Source organism: Triturus cristatus, chromosome 7 (genome assembly GCF_964204655.1).
Source record: "Triturus cristatus chromosome 7, aTriCri1.1, whole genome shotgun sequence".
Classification (NCBI taxonomy): Eukaryota; Metazoa; Chordata; class Amphibia; order Caudata; family Salamandridae; genus Triturus; species Triturus cristatus.
The window spans coordinates 1,483,941,030-1,483,961,175 of record NC_140590.1 but is presented as its reverse complement, the minus strand read 5'-3'; the positions used below and the strand labels follow the sequence as shown (position 1 = coordinate 1,483,961,175).

Here is a 20,146-nt window from a genome sequence, read left to right as displayed (position 1 = left end):
CTCAAAACCAGCCCCCACCCTAGCGGCCTACCGGGGAAATGCCTGGTGCCCGCTATGGCCAGTCCGGCCCTGGCAGTGATTAGACTATTGCAACCATTTCACCAGAATATTTTGTGTGTTTTAAATTATTTATTCCACAGATTTTCCTCCCATTACCACCTTCTTTTAAGTTGTCCACAAATAAGTGACAATGCCTGCTAGCACTAGTCGTTTTTGCAGCAAATTCCAAAGTTTTCCCAAAATATTAGCTTTTCCACAGGGATCAGTACAAATGCAAAAAATCCATCAGCCCTATATCAAATGTAAACACAGTTTTCAAGATGAATGGTATGAAACAAAATCAGCCTATAACTTTGAGGTTCAAGCTAGCCATAGAATGAAAACAGATGTAAAGTTTGGGAAACCAAAACCATACTTATTAGTCTCCCACAATTTAAAAGTAGCCCCTCTTGCTAGTCCAAATGATTCTGTGGTAAAGTGTAAAATATGGTACAGTTTTCCACAGAATAAACCAAGAAGAAATGTGAGCCAATGAAGCTGCATCGTTTTTCAATGCAAAGTACAAGAACTTCGCTAAATTGTGAGACCTCTTAATGGGATACATCAGAGAATTCAAATAAATGCCGGCAGATTATGTAAACTTTCGGTTAGACCATAGGCATCAGGGCCCAGATTTACTAATATTTTGCATCAGTGTTGCATCACTTTTTAGAGTGAGACCCTCCGTGAAATGGATTGAGGGATTTACAAAGCCACACAAAGCCATATTTGCAATGCTTAGAAGAAGAAAAAAAGAAATGCAAGGCAGCGCATAGAACTGTGTTACATTACTATGCATCAGGGAGGCATTCTATGGGTGGAACTTGGCCGTTTCCATCCATCCATCCATGGATTTTGATGCACAACCAGTCAATAAACATGAGTTTGCCCAAAATTGAGGCCTCTATCCAAGGGAGGCAAAGATTGGAGAAATATCTTCATTTGTCCTTGTTAATTCCTCTTTTCATGTGTGCTGTATTGTGCAGCACACATAAAAAGAGGAATATGGTTCTAAAGAATGTTTTTGTGCAGGTATATATCCCTACCTGATCATTAGAATTCTACCTGTAACACAGGCACCCTTGCAGTAAAGCAGGCCTCCTTGCAACATGGCACAAGGGTGCCTGCATTGGTGCCAGATTGCCTGAAGTGTGCCAGCGCTATGAAAGAGCTGAAGTGTGCCATATCTTAGTAAATATGGTGCATGTCTGTGCCTTCCCTTTCACAGCAACACAGCGCAGAACAACAAGCTTCCTAGCTGAGTTGCATTGCGTGAAAGGTTATTAAATGTGCCCCAGGTCTTCAGGAGCTCAAAAACATGCAAACATGTTGCACCACAGGTCAATTCCGTGGTACAACTTCCATTTTTCCTATAAAAGTGCTATCGCCTATGCATTACGATTTTTCTGTTGTGACGTGTCTCATAAATTCTAAGGGGCAGATTTACAAGACCCTTGCGCCACTTTTGCGTCACTTTTAATATGGGAAAAAGTGACGCACCGGCGGCGCAAGGGGCTTGTAAATAAGCCCCTAACTTTCCACAAAATATGATGTCATATTTCTAATCTCTATTAAGGTATTCATAATTCTAAATATCAAAAACTCTAATCTATGTCATTATGACCATAAATATTTAAATAAAATGTTAAAATGAGCAGGAAACATAGTAATATATGCATGTCGCTGATGTTTCTGTGCCTAGGGCACAATACTAAGATGCACACCAAAAAGGTCCCTCGATGACGGGATTGGAATGACACAATCTAAACAATAATTCCACCTGATTACGTGCAATTCCGCGTTAACAGTGGCACAATGTGAAATAACATGTGGGTCCCGAAATTACCAGGACCGTCCCCGCAGGATTTTGCCCTGATTCAACCCTCTGTTCATGCAGAGATTCCTTCTGCTTTCAGTAGGAGGTATATATGCCTGAAAACTCATACAGAAACACCACACCCCATGGATTTATGCAGAGTGGTATCTCCCAAGGAGAAACCTCTCTGTTCGACCCATATTTGACTCCTTAGTGTCATAAAGCGTCTCATCTTCTCATTTTGTGCACAAAAGAATAAACCCTTCCTGCTAAAGTTTGAACTATTTTTTAAACATAGTAGATAGTGCAAGAAACAATAGGCTCTGTCTTTGGACTAAGGCCATCAATACAGTTACTTAGGATAATTGAATAAGACAAAAACCTGAAAATATACAAAACCTGTGGGCAAATGTAAAGTACTTGAGGGTCCTGAACAGGTATTTCATCTGTTGATGTTCTTGGCACCCCTTATTCTTTGACACCACACTGAACTAAAAGAGACCAAAGGCTCAGTCCTTGTGTTCATTTATTTTACCCCTTGAACAATGGGGCAAATAACTTTCTCTTTCTATTCTAGGTCTGTATTGCCTAGGGCCAGCTTCACAGACAGCAGTGAAGGAAGGACTAGTTGAAGTACCTTATGACACACAGTTTGTGTACTCTGAGGTGAATGCTGACAGAGCATATTTTCAAAAGGAGGAACAAGGTAACCTTAGAAGATTAACATCGGACACCAAGTCTATTGGTAAGCTGACCTGCACAACAGGAACTGATGGAAAGACCTTTGAGGATATCACTCTTCAGTATAAATATGAAGAAGGTAAAGTACATTGTAAACGAATCAGCTCTTTAAATTTACAAGTGGTAGATTATCAATACAGACCTGTGTCAGAGAGCGACTTCTGTATAAGTCAAATTGGCATGCTTAGCAATTTAATGAAAAAACTAAACTTGCTTATTTGTTCATGGTTTTGTAGGGACCTAGTTGTCATATTGTAGTTACTTTCTAACATTTTCTAGAACTATGAGCATGTCAGCATATGTTAACCATTTCACAATGGGCAGTTAGAAGACAGCGGCATGCAGAGGAGACCTTCATCATGCATCTTTCAATGCAATTGGAGGGGTGTATCCTGGCCAATGACTTCTAGAACATCTCCGCTTTCAGACAATGGTCCTTCTGACAGAGGTTCAGTACAAGATCTAGAAGTGTCTGATTTGCGGGGGTCAGAGACCATGTATGTATACCCATAAGTGCCTGTGATGTAGGGGGTGGCTTCAAAATACCTCTATGAAGTGTACAAGGATCCCTTTCAGCCCAGTCCTGTCTGCCAGTCTTGCCCTGGGGGGTAAATCAGTGCTTTGTGTGCGGACAGGACACAGACTATTCAGATGTAAGTGTGAGCCACCCCTTCTGCCCAGGAAAACCATTCAGAATGCAGATGAATGCAGATGAGTGCTCAGAATGCAGATGAGCCTCACCTTCCTGTGTTTGTGGCTGTCTAGAGGGAATGCCCAAAGTGTAGCTGTCACCCAACCCAGACGTGTATTGGAGACAGACTGCCAGGCACAAAGAGCAGTAAATACAGAGATATGTCCACTTCCTAAAAATGGCATTTCTAAAATAGTAATTTTAAATGTAATCTCACCAGAAAGGAAGATTTATCATTACTGTTCCAAACATATCGAACATGCAATAGCTATTCCTTTCTGATCAGGAATTGCAGCTTAAAAGTGCATTAAGTAAATCCCAATAATGGCCTATGAGAGGGGTAGGCCTCACAGCAGTGAAAAACAAAATAGGTTGTTTGTCACTACCAGGACATGTAAAACATAAAGGTATAAGTCTGTTGGACTTGGCCCTTTTGGCCGATTCACCCCTAAACATTTTGCCTCTGCTGTTGGTGGTTTTAGGCCTCTGGGCACTTTAGCACTGTGGTCCAGCGTAAAGTGTGTGCGCTTTTTGTGTACATTTGGTAAGGTTGGCCTGCCCTCCCATAGGAATGCATTGGGGATTCCCTGATTAAGTGTGTTAGTGGTAAATCCTGGAATGGGAGGAGGTGCGTGGTCGAGTTTAGTATGTATGAAATTGTGAGAATAAATGCTGCGCAATGGTGTCGCAGATTTATTATGACTATGGGGAAAATGCCACTTTTAGAAGTTGGCATTTCTGTGTGCTATGTGTCTGCCTGCCTGATGCGAATTGCATGTCTGGTTTGTGAGTGACAGGGGCTGGGAGGTGTGTGTGGCTCCAGGAGGGGCAGGGTGAGTCTGCACTAGGCTTAATGGGACATCTGTGCTGGGAGTAGTGGGAGGAGTAATCCCCTGACCCTGAATAGGACTGTGCCCAGCCTGGACAATGCTGGCTCCGCCCCCTGTGGTGTGTCTGATCACCTAGATCCCACCTGACAAAGGGGAAGAGGAGCTTGGAAAACAAAGTGCTCCAAATCCCCCCTGAACAGCTGCATCTGGATCTCCATGCCCTGTACTGCAGACAAAGAGATTGTATGGTATAAGTATAGGGGCTGTGACCCCATAAATTGGTTCTGCTTCTGTTCTGTGCTGGGGGCTTGCTGCTGCTGAGGCCCAGGAAGAACCGCCACAGGAGCTTAACTCCCTGCTGGAGGGCCCTGTGTGCTGGCCTCCCTGGGCCCAGCTATGCCCCATGGAACTGAAGGACTTGCTGGGACCTTTTGTGCCCTGTAAACGCTTTGCTTTTGGTATGCCAGGACCTTCAGTGCTTCTTGTCGCATCTAGCACCTTGTGTGCGCTTTCTTTCATCTGCCCAAGAAGAGAAGCATTGATTTGTGGCTGAACCGCAGTGTGAAGCTGCAGTCAGAGAGAATCCCGACGTGGGGATTCCCCCGCCATCTGTGCCTTGTTCGGCGGGAGTCCACCCTGCTTTATGTTTATGTTTGCCGCGTTGGGAATTGTTTGTGGGTGCCCACCCGCTCTTTTGCTATTTCAAACAGCGGGTGCCCACCCCTCATCGTGGCAGAGAAGCAGAAGCCACCGAAAAAAACTGCCGGGCCGTGGCTGAGCACGACCCGGAAGACAGGCACCATTGCCTGGTTGTGGGCGGGCCGAAAGCCGGAAGTGCAGAGCCTCGCGGGCTCCACATCAAAGTCCTGGGTCCCAGGAGGGGGCCTGGGTGAAGTGAGGTGAGAGAGAGTCCCCGAGGAGCGGGGGCTCTCCTGAGTATGATGACGGTGAAGCGGGGCTCCCGTGTGCAAGGGAGAGCCCCGCGGTGTCAGCACCGTGAAGAGGAAAGCAGAGTTTCCCCATCTAGAAATGCGGCTGGAGCAGGATTCCAGGTGGGGCTCCTGTGATAAAGACAGAGCCCTGTGTGTTGCTGCGCCGCAGAGACCGGGCAAAGTGAAGAGAAGATCCAAGCGGGACCAGCAAGAGGAGTGGAATCCTGTCAGCATCAGAAAAACTCTGGCGGTTAAGGAGCAATAAAAACCTAAAAACGCCCCCCTCATCATGAGAGATGACTCCCATGGCGAGGAGGCATTGTTTTTATTTTCAAAAAGAAAATCCCACTGCGGTATTTTCTTTTTGAAAATAAAAAAATGTGAGGTTTACTAGAGCTCCGTAATGTTGAAAGAGTTTAAGTCAAACTTAAAAAACCATTGACAGGATCCGATGTGACAGCGGTTCCTGCTAATGCTTTAGAAATGATCACTGGCTTGGCGGTCATTCTGAATTTGGCTGGTGGAGACTCTGTCAGTGTAACTGAGTCATATACTCTGTTGCCCTGACGGAGTTATCCCCATCTGCCAAAACGTAAATTGGGATGTACGTCAGAAATGTACAACAAAATAAGTAAGAAATCGAGCAGCATCCCTGGTTGAACCCTAAAAGAACTGGCTCAACCCCAAAGTCAAAGGTGTATATAGCCATTTTCTGCAGTGTGCTACGAGTATAGAACTACATTCTCAACAAATCAGTTTACAACATTTTCAATCGTCACAGAACCCTATTACATTAGCACTAATACTACATGAGTAACCCAGCCCTTCTGACCTAATATTATTCATAGGTGTTAAGGCAAACTAGTTACATAAACAACAGTGAACGTTTGAGAATGAATACAATACTGCACTTTAACAAGTCATAGTAAATTTGGTCTAACTGCAGTAGCTCCATGTCAATGTGCGTATGTGAATTCAAGTGTAGGTTAATTGCTCTGAAAACTATTAATATTATGCATTTCGATTAAACGCATAAAAGCGCTAACAATACGGGAGCAGATTTACAATAACTGGCGCATCCCTGCATATCAGCAGGGATGCGCCAGTTATTGTGCGTCACGGCTCCGCCACCATGGATGCGCCGCATTTACAATGCAGCGCACCATGGGGCAAAAACGGGAAGATGCGTGACGCATCTGTGCCGTAAAGGCAGCGCATTGCTGGAGTTGCGTCACAAGCGCAACGCAGCTTCAGCAAGGCTCTGGGGTGCCCTATCGTTACAATGCTGCGTCAACCCTTACGCCTGCTTCAAGCAGGCGCAGGGTTTTGACGCAGCATGGGCTCAAAAGTGACTGAGTGAAATCTTGTAGATTTCACTCAGCCACTTTTAGGAGGCGTTCCTGCGACGGATCGCCCCCCCCCCCTGCGCAGGAACGCCTACTTCTGGCGCAGGGCTTTACAACGTGACGCATCTCCCAGATGCTTCACGTTGTAAATACCCCGCAGCCTGGCGCTGGTTTTGCACCACCGTAAAAGTACAAAAGTGACGCAACGGCGGCGTGAAAGAGGCGCAAGGCGCTTATAAATCTGCCCCACAGTGCACTGCAGTATTAGAACTCTGAGTTATATTCTAGTTGTATATAGAACTGAATTTCATCAATATACATCTGAAAGTGCTGCTTTTTCTAGGGATAGGAGCTGGGACACTGGGCACATGAAACAGTTAAACACTAGAAGGCATAGAACAGAGTCTTTGGTAAAACCACCGTGTATCATGAGATAAGAAGAGTCTAATGATTCCAGGCATACTTTTTTTGTCTGCATGACATTGCAGCACCACACACCTGGCATATTGTGCGCTGTATGAATGCTGCTTAATATTAACATTATTAATATGTTCTCTCATATTACACTTCAAGACGCATTGCACACAGTACAACATTTAATTTGAGAAGCTTCTTAAATTACCAAAACTATATAATTCCAGGAATTTAAAAAAAAAAAACACTCTTGCCCTTGAGTCTGCTACTGCATTGGTTTTGGCTAGCCAGGGTGAGCTTGGGGTTATGTATGGCTGATTCTGTGACGTGATATGCCTGCCAGGGGATAACACAATTCAGTTGGTTCTAGTTTTATGATCATGAGTCATTGAGACCATCTTTGACTTTAAACTTGAGCAAATAAATGAATTTCTGTACATTTCTGTCAAGGTATCCTTCTACAAATAAAATACACAGGATTCATATTATTTAATACATCAAATTGTTTGCTTTTGTGCACTCCATAGTACGACCTGACATTGTGCTATTTCCACCTGTCCTTCTTCCAGGTACCACAAAAGAGCGCGAGGTGCATGGCCGTGCCAGAGAGAAAGCAACAACATCAGATAGCTTCCTGGCCATGTCGGCGAATGTTGCCTCGTCTACTCCTTACTCCGGAGAGGCTTCGGTCTCCTGCGAGATTACAGAGTCTGGAGACAGTCAGGTTGGCCAAGATGTTCGTGCTTCGGTAACTCTAACCAATGTGACTGATTCCAGCAAGGATGTGAAAGTGATCTTCAATGTTAACTCAACCGACTACACGCGAAGGCTGAGCAGCAAGATCTGGACGACTTCTGAAGAGATTACGCTCGGCCCCAAAGCAGGTACCTTGCATGAAAAGAGCAAACCTTTAAGACCTCTTTGAGAGGAGAGTGGTATGGCAACACCTACCATACCAAGGAAATGAGGGAACGGGTAAGAAAAAGAGGGTACTGCGTAAGGCCAAGTCCTGTACTCAGAGAATATAAGGGCCATGAGTACTGAGAACTGGGGGGCAGATTTACAAGAAGGTGCTGCAGCGTGGCACCGCAAGCCCTTTGGCTGCATCACGCTGCGGCACTTTCAGAGCACAGGAGTGCGATATATTTACAACAATAGGTCGCATTCCTGTGCTCTCCCCTGCGCTGGTGCACAAACAGCTGCCATGCGCTGACGCAGGCACCCTTGCATCATGGTGGAAGGACGCCTGCATCGTGGGGAGATTGTCTTTGTGCAGGAAGGGGCACCTTCCTGCACAAAAACAATCACTACAGGCATTTTCCTCGTTCAATGTGTGCTGTAGAATGCAGCACACATTGAAAGAGGAAAAAAACAAGGAGAAATGAAAACATTTCCCCTCATTGCGCCTCGCTACGCCACCCCTAGGGTGGTGTAGCATACTGACACATTTCCAGATTTACAAATCCTCGTAAATCTGGAAATGTGTCTCGCTCCATGGGTGTTTGCGTGAGAACACCCACAGCAACACCCATTGAACGCCCCTTTCACGCAAAGTGCGGCGTGTGAAGGGGCCATATTTACAAGGACAGGAAAAGCCACCTTTTCCTGTCCTTGTAAATATGGGGCAGTGTAATGCGCTGCCAGTGCATCACAAAAAGTGACGGACTGGCAGCTCAAGGGGCTTGTAAATCTGCCCCTGGGTGTTGCCACAGGTCACTTCCCGTGACTTGTGCCCACTGGGGATAGCTACAGCGAGTATGACCGAGGTCCAAACTTTTGTTGAGTGACTGTTGGACTTTGCCAGCATCAGGATTAGCAGGTACATGTCCACAAGACTGAAGCTGGCCCTTAATATTCTTTCACAATGTGTAATTCATTGCGAAATTACAACTACTTTAAGACATAGAGTCCACAGTGCTGGGCCATTATCAACCTGAGAGCAGACTCACAGGTACTTTGAATAGGCGAGAGCATGACTGAGGACCATTTTATTCCTACAATCCAGGGAGGCCCAAGCCCTTTTTGTACCTGTGGAAAATGTCCTGCTTGGAGCCCCTGTGATCACTATTGGTAGTTACATGAGGTGTTCCAGGTCTGTCAGAGACTTAACTCTCAGTAGTTCTCCAGGGGGGAGGGTGATCATTTTTCTTCATTTCACCCCCAAGAGGTCTGAGCTCAAGGACACAGCATGCTGAGCTACGTGTGCACCAGAACATATTGTGAGTTCACCAGGCCCTACAGCACTTTGTAAGGTCAGAGTACTGGATTAACCAAATGTGAGGTATTTGACATGTAACTACATTTATCAGGCCATAACCAAAAGGACTGAAGTGATCCTTTTGCACTATGTTTCACATTATAAATGGTATTGCTGCTGCAATCCAGTTGTTGCTCAGGACATTTTTTTAATTTGTTGGGGAAAAAACATGTTTTTTCATATTTTGGATATCTTCTCAGACTGCATCAGAGTAAATATCAAACCATGGGCAGCTTTAGAGATACCTGCAAGTGATAAAAAACTTATGTAAATTTGATCCGGAAATTAATGGTGGAATAATGCAATTAATGCCTAAAAGTCAACTGCAAAACGGCACAGCCATTGAGTGGGAAGCCTCTCTGCAATTGGGAGAAAAGGAGTATCGGAGAAGGGCCCAGGTAAACTCTGAGCACACAGTGGAAGATTTACAAGCCCCCTTGCGACACTTTTGCACCACTGTTGCGTCACTTTTATAATGCAGCGGTGGCGTAAACAATGCGGGCAATTTACAACGTTGTAAAGCCCTGTGTCACAATATACCCGCATCAGGTATAATGTATGCAGGGTGGGCGGTCCCACGCAGGAAAGCCTTGTAAAAGTGACGCAGTTAAATCTACAGGATTTCACTGCGCCAATTCTAGGACGCCACTGCGTCAAAGCCTTACGCCTGTTTGATGCAGGAATAAGGAGTAACGCAGTACAATAAGTATAGGCCTCAACATGCATTTCTGGAGTTGCGTCGTGCTTGCGACACGACTCCAGCAATGCGTGACCTTTGTGCAAACGGATGAGTCAGACTTTCTGACGCATCTGTCAATCCTTGCCCCATGGTGCGCCGTTTTGTAAATACAGCGCATACAGCGCATCCATGGTGGCGCAAGGTTATCACAGGCTGGCACAGGCAAACTGACGCATCTCTACAGATGCGTCAGTTTCTTGTAAATCTGCCCCACAGTGCTTAGCTTCTCGGAATTGTATTAAATATATTTCCTACATTTGTAAAGACAGAGAAGCCAAAGGGTTTGATTCCAAGTGTGGTGGTAAATTCAACCTTTTGTTTGCACAATATTTGAAATTCCTCAATATACTGGGGCTTACTTACATGCCTTACATGCCCCTTGCGACACCCACATGTCACTTTTTATCATGTTAAAAGTGACGCACTGACGGCGCAAGGGGCTTGTCAATAAGCACCACTGCGAGCACTGCACCCCTACAATTTTCAAAACATCAATAAGAACAGACTGACCCCTTCCTATTTACAGGACAAAAATATGTGGTAAATTCTGGCATTGAATACTCTGGTGCATACAACAGCAAATTCTCCATGAAATTCTGATTTCACAGAAGAATAATTACCTGGGCCACATGGAAGCACCACAAAATATTGGCAGAATGTTGAAATAAGAAGACTTCCATGTATCAGATATGCATATATGTACCATATCCTTCCTCGCTTTCATGCCCCACCCTTTCAATCACACTGCAAGTAGCCGCCCAAACCCGAGGCTCAAGTTGTGGTAGTCAGTGCATCATTTTAAGACAAATTAAAGCTTGAGGTGGCTTTACACCAATATGAACACATGCAGCTTTTGAACATACGTCTGCTGACAGGTCTCAACTAACTGAGCCATCTTGAAATGTATTTTATATGACTTAAAAAAAATGCAGGAGCAGTTGAAAGGATGAGTAACTGAACAAATTAATGTATGGACATACAACATGAATATTTAATGGATTAAATGATAGAGAACATTATCATTATTTTTTGACTTCACAGAGCAAAGTATACCGGTTAAGGTGGAGTATCAGCAATATAAAAAATCTATAACTAGTGACAACATCCTCAACATCACTGTTCTGTGTGACGTTGAGAACGAGTCAACGGTTCTGGCTGAAAACAATGTCATCCTGGAGAACCCGCCACTGGAGATAAAGGTGAGATAATCACTGATACAAGAACTTCTCAATTATACCCTTTATGGCAACTACTGATATTGTAGAATGTGACCTTCCCCTCTCCCACTTTCACAATATGACATTTCACACTACCCATCAGTAGCAATGTCTTCGTCACTCGTAGACGGCCATATTACCCATCATTAAACAGGCAATTGCTTGGTATTAAAATGAAAAGTGGGGAATGGGGGGATAAGTACCCCATAATCACTGTGATTGTAGTCATCGACATGAAATCTATACATCAGGGAAGAGGAAAGAACGCAACTAGGCAGACAGCGAGAGACGCACCATGAGGCAAGTGTGACTACAGGGGTCTCTCATTTACCCTCTTCCCATGGGGTATTTAGGAACCTCCATTAGGGTTTAAGGAAACTCAGGTAGAGAGAGACACAGGTCACCCTACCCAGTGGTAATTTCGAACCTACTTTGGTAAGATAGGGGCCCACAGTTTTTTCCCTGTCCCAATAAATGCCGTGGACTTCTTGGTCCATTTACGCAGAAACATGTCGACGACTACAATCACAGTGGTGATGGGGTACTAATCCCTCCATTCCCCACTTTTCATTTTAATACCAAGCAATTGCCGGTTTGATAAATGTATTTTGACTTTTGCATTGGTTTTTAGAAATCACTCACTTTCATGGGACCCCACTTAGATTTAGAAGTGCCTCCCTGCCTCCAGGTGTGGGCCTGCTCTCTACCAAACAGAGTTTCTAGAGAGCGAGGGTTGCCAATGATGAAGAAGGACACCTGGGGGTGTGAGGACAGTCCTTCACTTTTTTTGAGATGCCCGGTACTCTACAGAATACCTTGTAAACTTCTGGTCAATTCCATTCAGGGAAGCTTCTTTTGTGTATACATGTTACAAATCATACCTCGTTCCTAACACCTTTCAATTTTCCTTTCTACTCTCTAGGTAGGGTAGTTAGGATACACAAAAATGATGGACGAGTGGTGAGAAAATGCAAACCAAGATGGCTGCCTACCGCTGAGGCTCTAATTTGCCCGATTTACTGCCGATAATTTTTAAATGATTAGGGCTTTTCTTTGCACAGAATACAGCACATTCTTTACAGCACTTTCCTTGTCAGGTCTGTAAGATTTTTGTGGCTAGTTTGGTGTGTTTTCCTCAACTGCTGTTCTCACCGGCTGCTCTGCTCCTGCTTTGCTGAAATCTCTCTCAGGAGGGCGGAGCTCTACTTCATGAAAGGGCGAGGCTGGAGGCCTGGAACCACTCCCACAGTCAGTTTAAGCTGCTGCACTCCTCTTTACTTGGTGAATATTTTTCAGTTTTATATCTGCATTTTAACCTTGGGTGGAAAATTATTTAATTGTTTAAATTCAATAAAATTGAAGGAAAAACAATTTTCACAGGGAATAACAAACGCAAACAAATTATTTCTCCACCATCCGGTGAAATCTAAGATTGTGGACTCAAATGGACCTTCTTTGTACACTTTGTTGGAGGAATTGCAAGCTGTACGTCTAAATACTGACTCTATTGCATCAGAAGTTAAAAATATCCACAAAGACACGGCTAGTCTCTTGATGAAAATTTCAGATAACTGAATTAAAATCCAAGATAATAAACCTAAAATTGATAGCTTGACACATATGGTAGAAATCTTTTTGCCAATGAGTCGGTTATTGTTGAATTTAAAAAATCGCAATTGTCAATACGACTTGCGTATTTTTAATCCGCCTGAAGACGTAGAGGGAAATGATTGTAGGCAATACTTAGAACATTTATTGATGTGTCTATTAAAGCTGCAATTTTCTGAGAAATTCGAAATAGAAAAAGCGCATAGAATTCCTTCCCACAGATCCTCATCACAGCAAACCTCTACAGATGATATTTAAATTCTACGCCATAATCATTTGGTGATGATTATGAGAGCAGCTAGAGAAATTCCATCTTTAATGGCAAATGGAAACAAAATCTACATACACCAAGAGTTTGCCAAAGAAACTGCTCAACTGCATAATGAATTTCCTGAGATGAGACCACGACTCCACTCTTCTGGTTTTAAATAGGGTCGCTTTGATCCTTGTACTGTGAGAATTTGGAAAGATGGCGTTTCGAAATCCTTTCAACGACTAGAATACGACGTACTTTCTTGGACCAACAATCAGCAATGTCCATGGAAAGAGATACTACAAATACTTGACTTTATTTATTTATACAACTTTTTCTGGATAATTTGACTTCCCCTTTTTTCAGATTAGCTATATGGACGATCATTTTCAGTGGGCTATTCTTGGTCATGCGTGTACGTGATTCTACAATTCTATTTATGTTTTCATGTTGTCGTATGTATGTGTGTCCTTGTCTTTCTTTCCTTTTCTCCTTATTTATCTTATATAGAGCTACGTTTGCTGTGCTATCTCTATTTGTTCTGTCCGTTTCTGCTAGCTTTCTATTAACATGAGGCTAATTTCAATCATATTAAAATTTTTCCTTGAATGTTAAAGGTTTCAGACATCCCGTTAAACATGTTGAAAATTTAGTTTATTTAGCAAGTCATAAAACTGATATTTGTTTTTAACAGGAGACACATATTGATGATAAGGTTTTATCATATATGCAGAAAAAGTGGCTTGGTACTATAGTTTCTTCACCTGCAGTTAATTAGAAAAATGGAGTGGCTATTCTTTTTTCAAAAAAATTACATTTTTAAATACTGAGTAAATTCTCATATACAGAAGGTCGATACATTATTGTTAAAATTAAATTGGATACTACATCTATTTACTTAGTTAATGTCTATGGGCCAAAAAATGATGATCCCAAATTTTGATCCTTATTTACCAAATAGGTACTCAAGCTAGGTAACATTCCACTGATTATTTGAGAGGACTTTAATTTAATATGTGATCCTTTATTAGATAGATCACCACAAGCTAAATATAATCCACCTAAAGCTTTCTTTACTTTAAAATCTCTTTTTAAAACAAGTCGCAAACCATGCATAGTGGTGGCTAGGAGATACTACAGTGCATATGACTTTACTGGGTACATGAGCGCGCCCAGTAAAACCAAAAGTTGTTCCATGTGTTGGAAGAGGCTGAAAACTTATGCAGAAACAGTGACTCGGGGAGTCAGATGCAGAAATGGACCCTGTTAATTGTAGTTCCTGCATGGCATTTCCCATTCTAGGTTGAAAATCTGTTGATAGACAGCACCTGAGGTGGGGATATTGGCCAGAATCGGAAACCCTCGGTCCAGTTAAGCAACCCCAGTTACCGGCCAACTTGTAATATTCACCAATATGTAACTGTTGAAAATAACATACTCCAACACTGTTTCTTTTCTGTAACAAACCATTCTACTACTCTGCATGCCAGTCTAACTGGGACATTTATGTGAACTAAAGTATCCTGGTACTAAATGTTAGCCAAGGTTGAGGCCCTGTGGCCTAGGAGTGGTTGAGTTCTCTTGTTGCTTTGTGTCAGGTCCACATGACAGCAAACACAGACTCCATGCAGTTACTTGGTGGTGACCAGTCATTTTGTATTGATGTTCTGTGATTCATCAAAGCATGCCCCTGTGTTACTGAATGTAACAGCTTTGGACTGCTATGCAAACCCTTGGATTAAACAAATCTGTATTCTGATCTTCTAAATGTTTGTATGTGTAGTAGCCCGCGTTGCTACTTGTCATGTGTATTTCAGAGTGCTTGGAGCATGTCTAATGGTTCACCTAATTCTGTGAGGTATGCGTTCTAGAAGTTTTCTGTCACTTTAGTTTATGTCATTGAGGGTTAATATGTGTTTGGTCGGGCTGATCATTGGAAACATGTTTACTGCAAGTGGGTCCTATGTACATAGGGGCTGATTTACAAGCCGCTTGCGCCACTTTTGCGTCACTTTTAACATGGGAAAAGTGACGCAAAAGAGGCGCAAGGGGCTTGTAAATCTGCTCCATAGTATGGAAAATCTGCCCTATTCATAAAAAAAGTACTAAACCTGAATCTATAGAATTACGTCTATGTGTGGATACCTATTTGCTTCGATTTGCAGAGCACCATTATTCCCAGTAGCACGTGGAAAGATGCCCCCAGCACAGATTTACAGGCATATTAGTGAGACTGTCAAATGATTTCCCTAGGGCTACTATTCATTCTGTTCATAGTTCTCCATAGTGGAGATGTCTGCACAGGAGAATGGCCCCCCTGTGAAAACACACAATTGTACTTTTTGTTCCTGGGTGGAAATCAAGGGCACCTATAGTGCGCAATGATCTCCCCACCTCTTGGAAATGGAGTCTCCTGGGGGATGTAGTTCAGGCCCCCGCTGGTACCTGTTGGAGCAGAAGAAAATCACATCCCATACCACATAAATCAAGGGCACCTTTTTAATGCGCAATGGTCTCCCCACCTCCTGGCAGCAGAGTCTCCTGGGGATGAAGTTTATGCCTCCCTGTGGCCCGTTGGAACAGAATAGAATCACGCCCGCGCTGTGGGAATCAAGGTCGCCTTTACTGCCAATGCTCTACCCACCCTCTGGCAGGAGAGTCTCCTGGGTGATGTAGTTCAGGGCCTCACTGACCCCTGTTGGAGTAGAATAGAATCACGTCTCATGTCACAGGAATTAAGGGCACCTTGAGTTTGCAGTTGTCTTGTGGTATCCTCATTTCTGCATGGGCTGAGCAGCAAGGATGCTCTGCTCCCGGTGGGGCCTTCCTGATTCATTCCTATCATCTTTTACCTGTAACATGAGCAGGCGCGGTGCGTCCATTGGGGCGTGGGGGCGTAGCCCCCCCCCGCCCGCGCCCGCAGCTCCCTCTTAGCTCCCTCCTCTGTGAATGTCAGTCAGCATGACGTCGGACCGTGGGCGGTCCGGCGTCATGTTGACTGACATCATTGTCAGACGCCTTTGAGAAAGGCAGCACAAGTGCGCATGAGTGGGCATGGAGCTTAATTTTTACTCCGTGCCCAGTCATGCATACTGGTGTTTTTGCTGCCTTGCGCATGCCCATTAGGAGCCCCTCGGTCTCCTAATGGGCAGGCGGCGGGCGAGGAGTAGGCGGTGCCGTCAGCCAATCCTGGCGCTGCTGCAGCGCCAGGATTGGCTGAGGGCCGGGTTGCAGTCACTTGCGTCACGTCACGTGGACGTGGTGTTCCGGACCGTTTGAAGGGGCAGAGAGGCGCCAACGCGGACCAGGAGAAGAGGCGGTCAGGTAAGTGTTTTTTAATTTTGGTTTTAGGGTACATGAGTCATAATCGGTGCGGTTTGAGGATTCCTGTTCCTTGTGCTGTTGGTCAGCATCATAAGTGAAAGAAAGCCTATCATTTATGTTCTGTTATAGTCCTTTCCTTTTTCTTCCGTTTTATTCTGTTGTGCTTCATTATGGGCTTTTTTGGATGTTTGTGTGTATATACTTCGTGTCAGAAAAGCTGAGCATCAGCCAGTTATGGGAAGGGAAACGGTTGTGGGATGCACAATGCACACACTTGGCTAACCTGATGACAAAACAACGTAACTGCCCTAGACAACTGTAATCGAATTATTTCGCTATTTATTTTAACTTCATAGGGTGTATGCGAATATGGGAAAATCAGAAATTAATTGATGAAACTGAGTACAATGTTTCGGCTTCAAGATTCAGGAGGCTGTTTTCAAACGCGTAAAACATAAAGGTGTGAAAAATATGGGATTTTTTCATATAGATAAAAGGTATTAAACAGCTTAGACTACATGGTTTTGTAGTGGTCTGAATAAATGTGAATGTATTAATGAATGTGTGGGGTAGTTCACCAGGACAGAAGAGGTCTGTTCCTCCTGTGAGGCTGTTTCTTTTCTTGGATGGAGTTATCACACCCGCAGGTGGGGTGATTGCATGCCGTAATATCTATCAAGCCTGGTTTGTTTGCACCCCTTGCAGTTTCCTCCCATCGTATGGGGGTGCTCCCCATGGCTACTTCCAGGCTCGTTATTTCGGCTTCGTTTCATCTTTCTTCACTTCTGGAGACCCTTTTTTTAATGGGAAACTTTTTGCAAGAAACGTAGTGAAGTAGTATTTCGAAAATGGTTTTAGTCAAATGCATTCCTTCTTGGTTTAGAACCGATACCATTTCCCGCGTTTTCCAACGTTCCAAGGCGGAGTTCATCTGTGGAAGAAGTATGCGTTGTAAATTCGCATTTGTCGTTTTTCGTGCTTCTGGAATTGAAAAAGACCGTCTCCTGCACGTGTTAGAAGTCTTAATCAGGGGCGGCTGGTGACATTTGAAAATGGCGGGATATGTACTTAGCTGGGATCAGAGTTGGGAAGGTCTAATTTTGATTGCAAGTGTTTTGAAGAAAATCCATGGAGGGGAAGGGGTGTTTTGGTCCTAGTTTGAGAGTGCGTTTTGACGCGACTTTGTTATGGGGCACTTTTACGCCTCACCATTTTCAAATGTCACCAGCCGCCACTAAACATGAGATACTTATCTTAAAGAATAAAGCATCCTGTTATCACCTGTTCTACTGCCTACCCTGCATTTTCATTTGTCACATGTTTCCCAACCTCCTGGCAGCGAAGTCTCCTGGGGGATGTAGTTCAGGCCCCTGCTGACACCCGTTGGAGCAGGATAGAGCAGAACCGCATCATGCATTTACAGATGCTCTCTGCCCCTTTGCTTTTTAAGGCTCTCTCAGAGCTGCTGTGCAATTCCCAGTGTGAGCTGGCAGCCTGGAGCTGCTGGGCACACAGGCTGAGCCTTCCGCTTTGAAGAAGGGAGAGATAGATATGCTCATGTCTTGTCATTTGGTTATGGGCACAGATGCTTATTTTATTGGTACACAGCACTGGCTGCAAATCATAAACATTTCACACTCCTTTGGCCCAAGTACAGAAATGAGGATCATGTGATCTGCATCCCGGCTGGTCGTTACAGTCCTATGATCTTTTGGGGAGCTTGGCTTCTAGTAGTCACAAATGTCTCACACTTCCAGAAGAGACTGGTCATGTGCACTCTACATTTGGCCTAGATTCTTACAGAAGGAGCAACATTAAATTCATTATTTCCAACACAAATGTTTATTGTACAGTTCACATCCTGGACTCACATATTTGAAGGCACTCTGAAGGACGCAGAGTTCTAATATGAAATGGACTACATAGAAGCTTTTGGTGGGGGAGTGGCAGAGTGGAGTGAGAAGGGCAGCATGATATAAACATGAATTGGCAGCTGGCACTGCCATTCAGTGATCACCTGTGAATAGAGGCCTTAGTTAGGAGGTGGGCTCCAGGAAAGTGTGTTTTTGGGGATGCTGGCCCAACCCATCATGTGGAGCAAGCTAGGCGGAAACTGGACGAGTTAATTAAGCCCTCAGGGTACAGTGGCTGTCCTCTGCGAGAGAGACCGATGGTTGTGTTTTCTCTACGCTCCCTCAATGGAGACCTCATGGAGCACTGTGATGGTGGCGTAAGAGGCTGGACCCTGTACCTCACTTTCTGCCGCTGCCTCATCTAGGGGGTGCCTCTGGGTGCTGTGAATTTCCTAATTGGGAGAGGCTGTGGGAGATCCATTCACTACACCCTCAGTAAGCACCTCAAGGTGGATACTCAGTCAGTGTCAGACTTGGTTTTTGTTCCAGATCCTGGTGCCATAATTGTATTTAGTACAAAATCATGGTAGGAAGGGTAATTAGGTCAGTAATCTTCTTTTTCAGGACTGTTGCAGCAGTTTCAAGTTCTTTTCTAGAACTTCACATTGCCCAAAAAGCGGTATTTGTGATATTTATTTGGTTACATCGAATTTATAGCTTGATGGGCTTACGTTAGAGTGTCACTCAAACTGTCACACATTTAGCAATGGAATGTCACTCATACACATACTGAAGCCATTGAAATGTCACACATGACCAATCAGAAAACTTGGCAGCTTTTTTCTTGTGTCTTCCTATTTATATCATACCTTTGATTTCTTTGATTGTTTGTGTTTACTTTTCTGTTGATGTGCTCTTTCAGGTGGTCGAACGAGCCATTGTAGGGAAGACGTTTCCTGTTGAAATTTCATTCTTCAATCCCCTTGGTGAGCCCATTAAAGGCTGTGTGGTGACTGTAGAAGGCAGCGGACTGTCGAAGAAACTGATTGTGAAAAGGTAAGGGTCAAGGCCCACACTTCTGCTGCAAATTAAAACAAATATTGATCAGCCAGTTCCCTAGTCCACATCAATGTTACCTGTAGACCAGGAGGCATAATTCCAAAGGCATTGTGTCACTAGAGTATCACTTTTTACAATGCTCCGGTGGCGCAATGGCCTGCTCCATATCTCCAAAGCTGCGTTAAGCCACATTGCATGGCTTAACATCGCTTTTGGCAATATCGTACCCTTTCACGCAGGTATCTTCATGAAAGGGACGTGCAATGGGTGTTGCTGTGGGCGTTCCAACACAACACCCATTGGAATATATCTCTTTACATTGTGGATTTTACTCCGCGATGCAAACACAACGCGGTCGTTACAACGACCATGTTGTCACAACGCCCTACCTTTACAATGCGAGTCGTTACAACTGGCGCGCTGGACTTAGGAATAGTATGATTTACTATTCCGACTCCAGTGTGTACAACACTAGGGAAAGTGTTCGAATAGTAAATCATACTATTCCTTATCCTAGAATGACTTGCGTTGTAAAGGTAGTGCATTGTGACAACGCAGTCATTGTAACAACCGTGTTGTGTTTGCATCGCGGAGTACAATCCGCGATGTAAACGTTGTTTCCCCACCCACTGTTTTTTTACGCTGCCCCAGATTTACAAGGACGTGTAAATCTGTGGCAGCACCAACAACTAATGCCACTGAAAAGCAGGCATTAGAGTGGCACAATGAGGAGAAATACTTTTATTTCTCCTCGGATTTTGCTCTTTCTAGGTGAGCTGCATTCTGCAGCCCACACAGAAGGAGCAAATCGCCTTTAATGATTGTTTATGTGCAGGAAGGTTTCCATTCCAGCACATAAACAAACAACCCTGCAACGCAGGCAACCTTACACCATGGCGCAAGGGTGTCTGTGTTGGAGCTAGGCAACTTGTTTTTAGTGCCGGCGCAAGGGAAAACACAGGGGTGCGCCATATTCTTGTGAATACAACGCATCCCTGTGTTTTTGAAATGACACAGCTCGGTGCTG

General features: G+C 44.1%; 1 protein-coding gene across 1 annotated transcript in view; it reads left to right on the top strand.

The window, feature by feature from the left end:
* The window catches only part of LOC146812225 (protein-glutamine gamma-glutamyltransferase E-like), a 261,472-nt gene that overhangs the window by 236,424 nt on the left and 4,902 nt on the right, over positions 1-20,146 (top strand). Inside the window, exons 9-12 of the mRNA XM_085619255.1 lie at positions 2,433-2,675; positions 7,379-7,693; positions 10,847-11,004; positions 18,983-19,116. Coding sequence (XP_085475381.1) covers positions 2,433-2,675; positions 7,379-7,693; positions 10,847-11,004; positions 18,983-19,116 — 850 coding nt within the window. The remainder of the gene's footprint in view (positions 1-2,432; positions 2,676-7,378; positions 7,694-10,846; positions 11,005-18,982; positions 19,117-20,146) is intronic.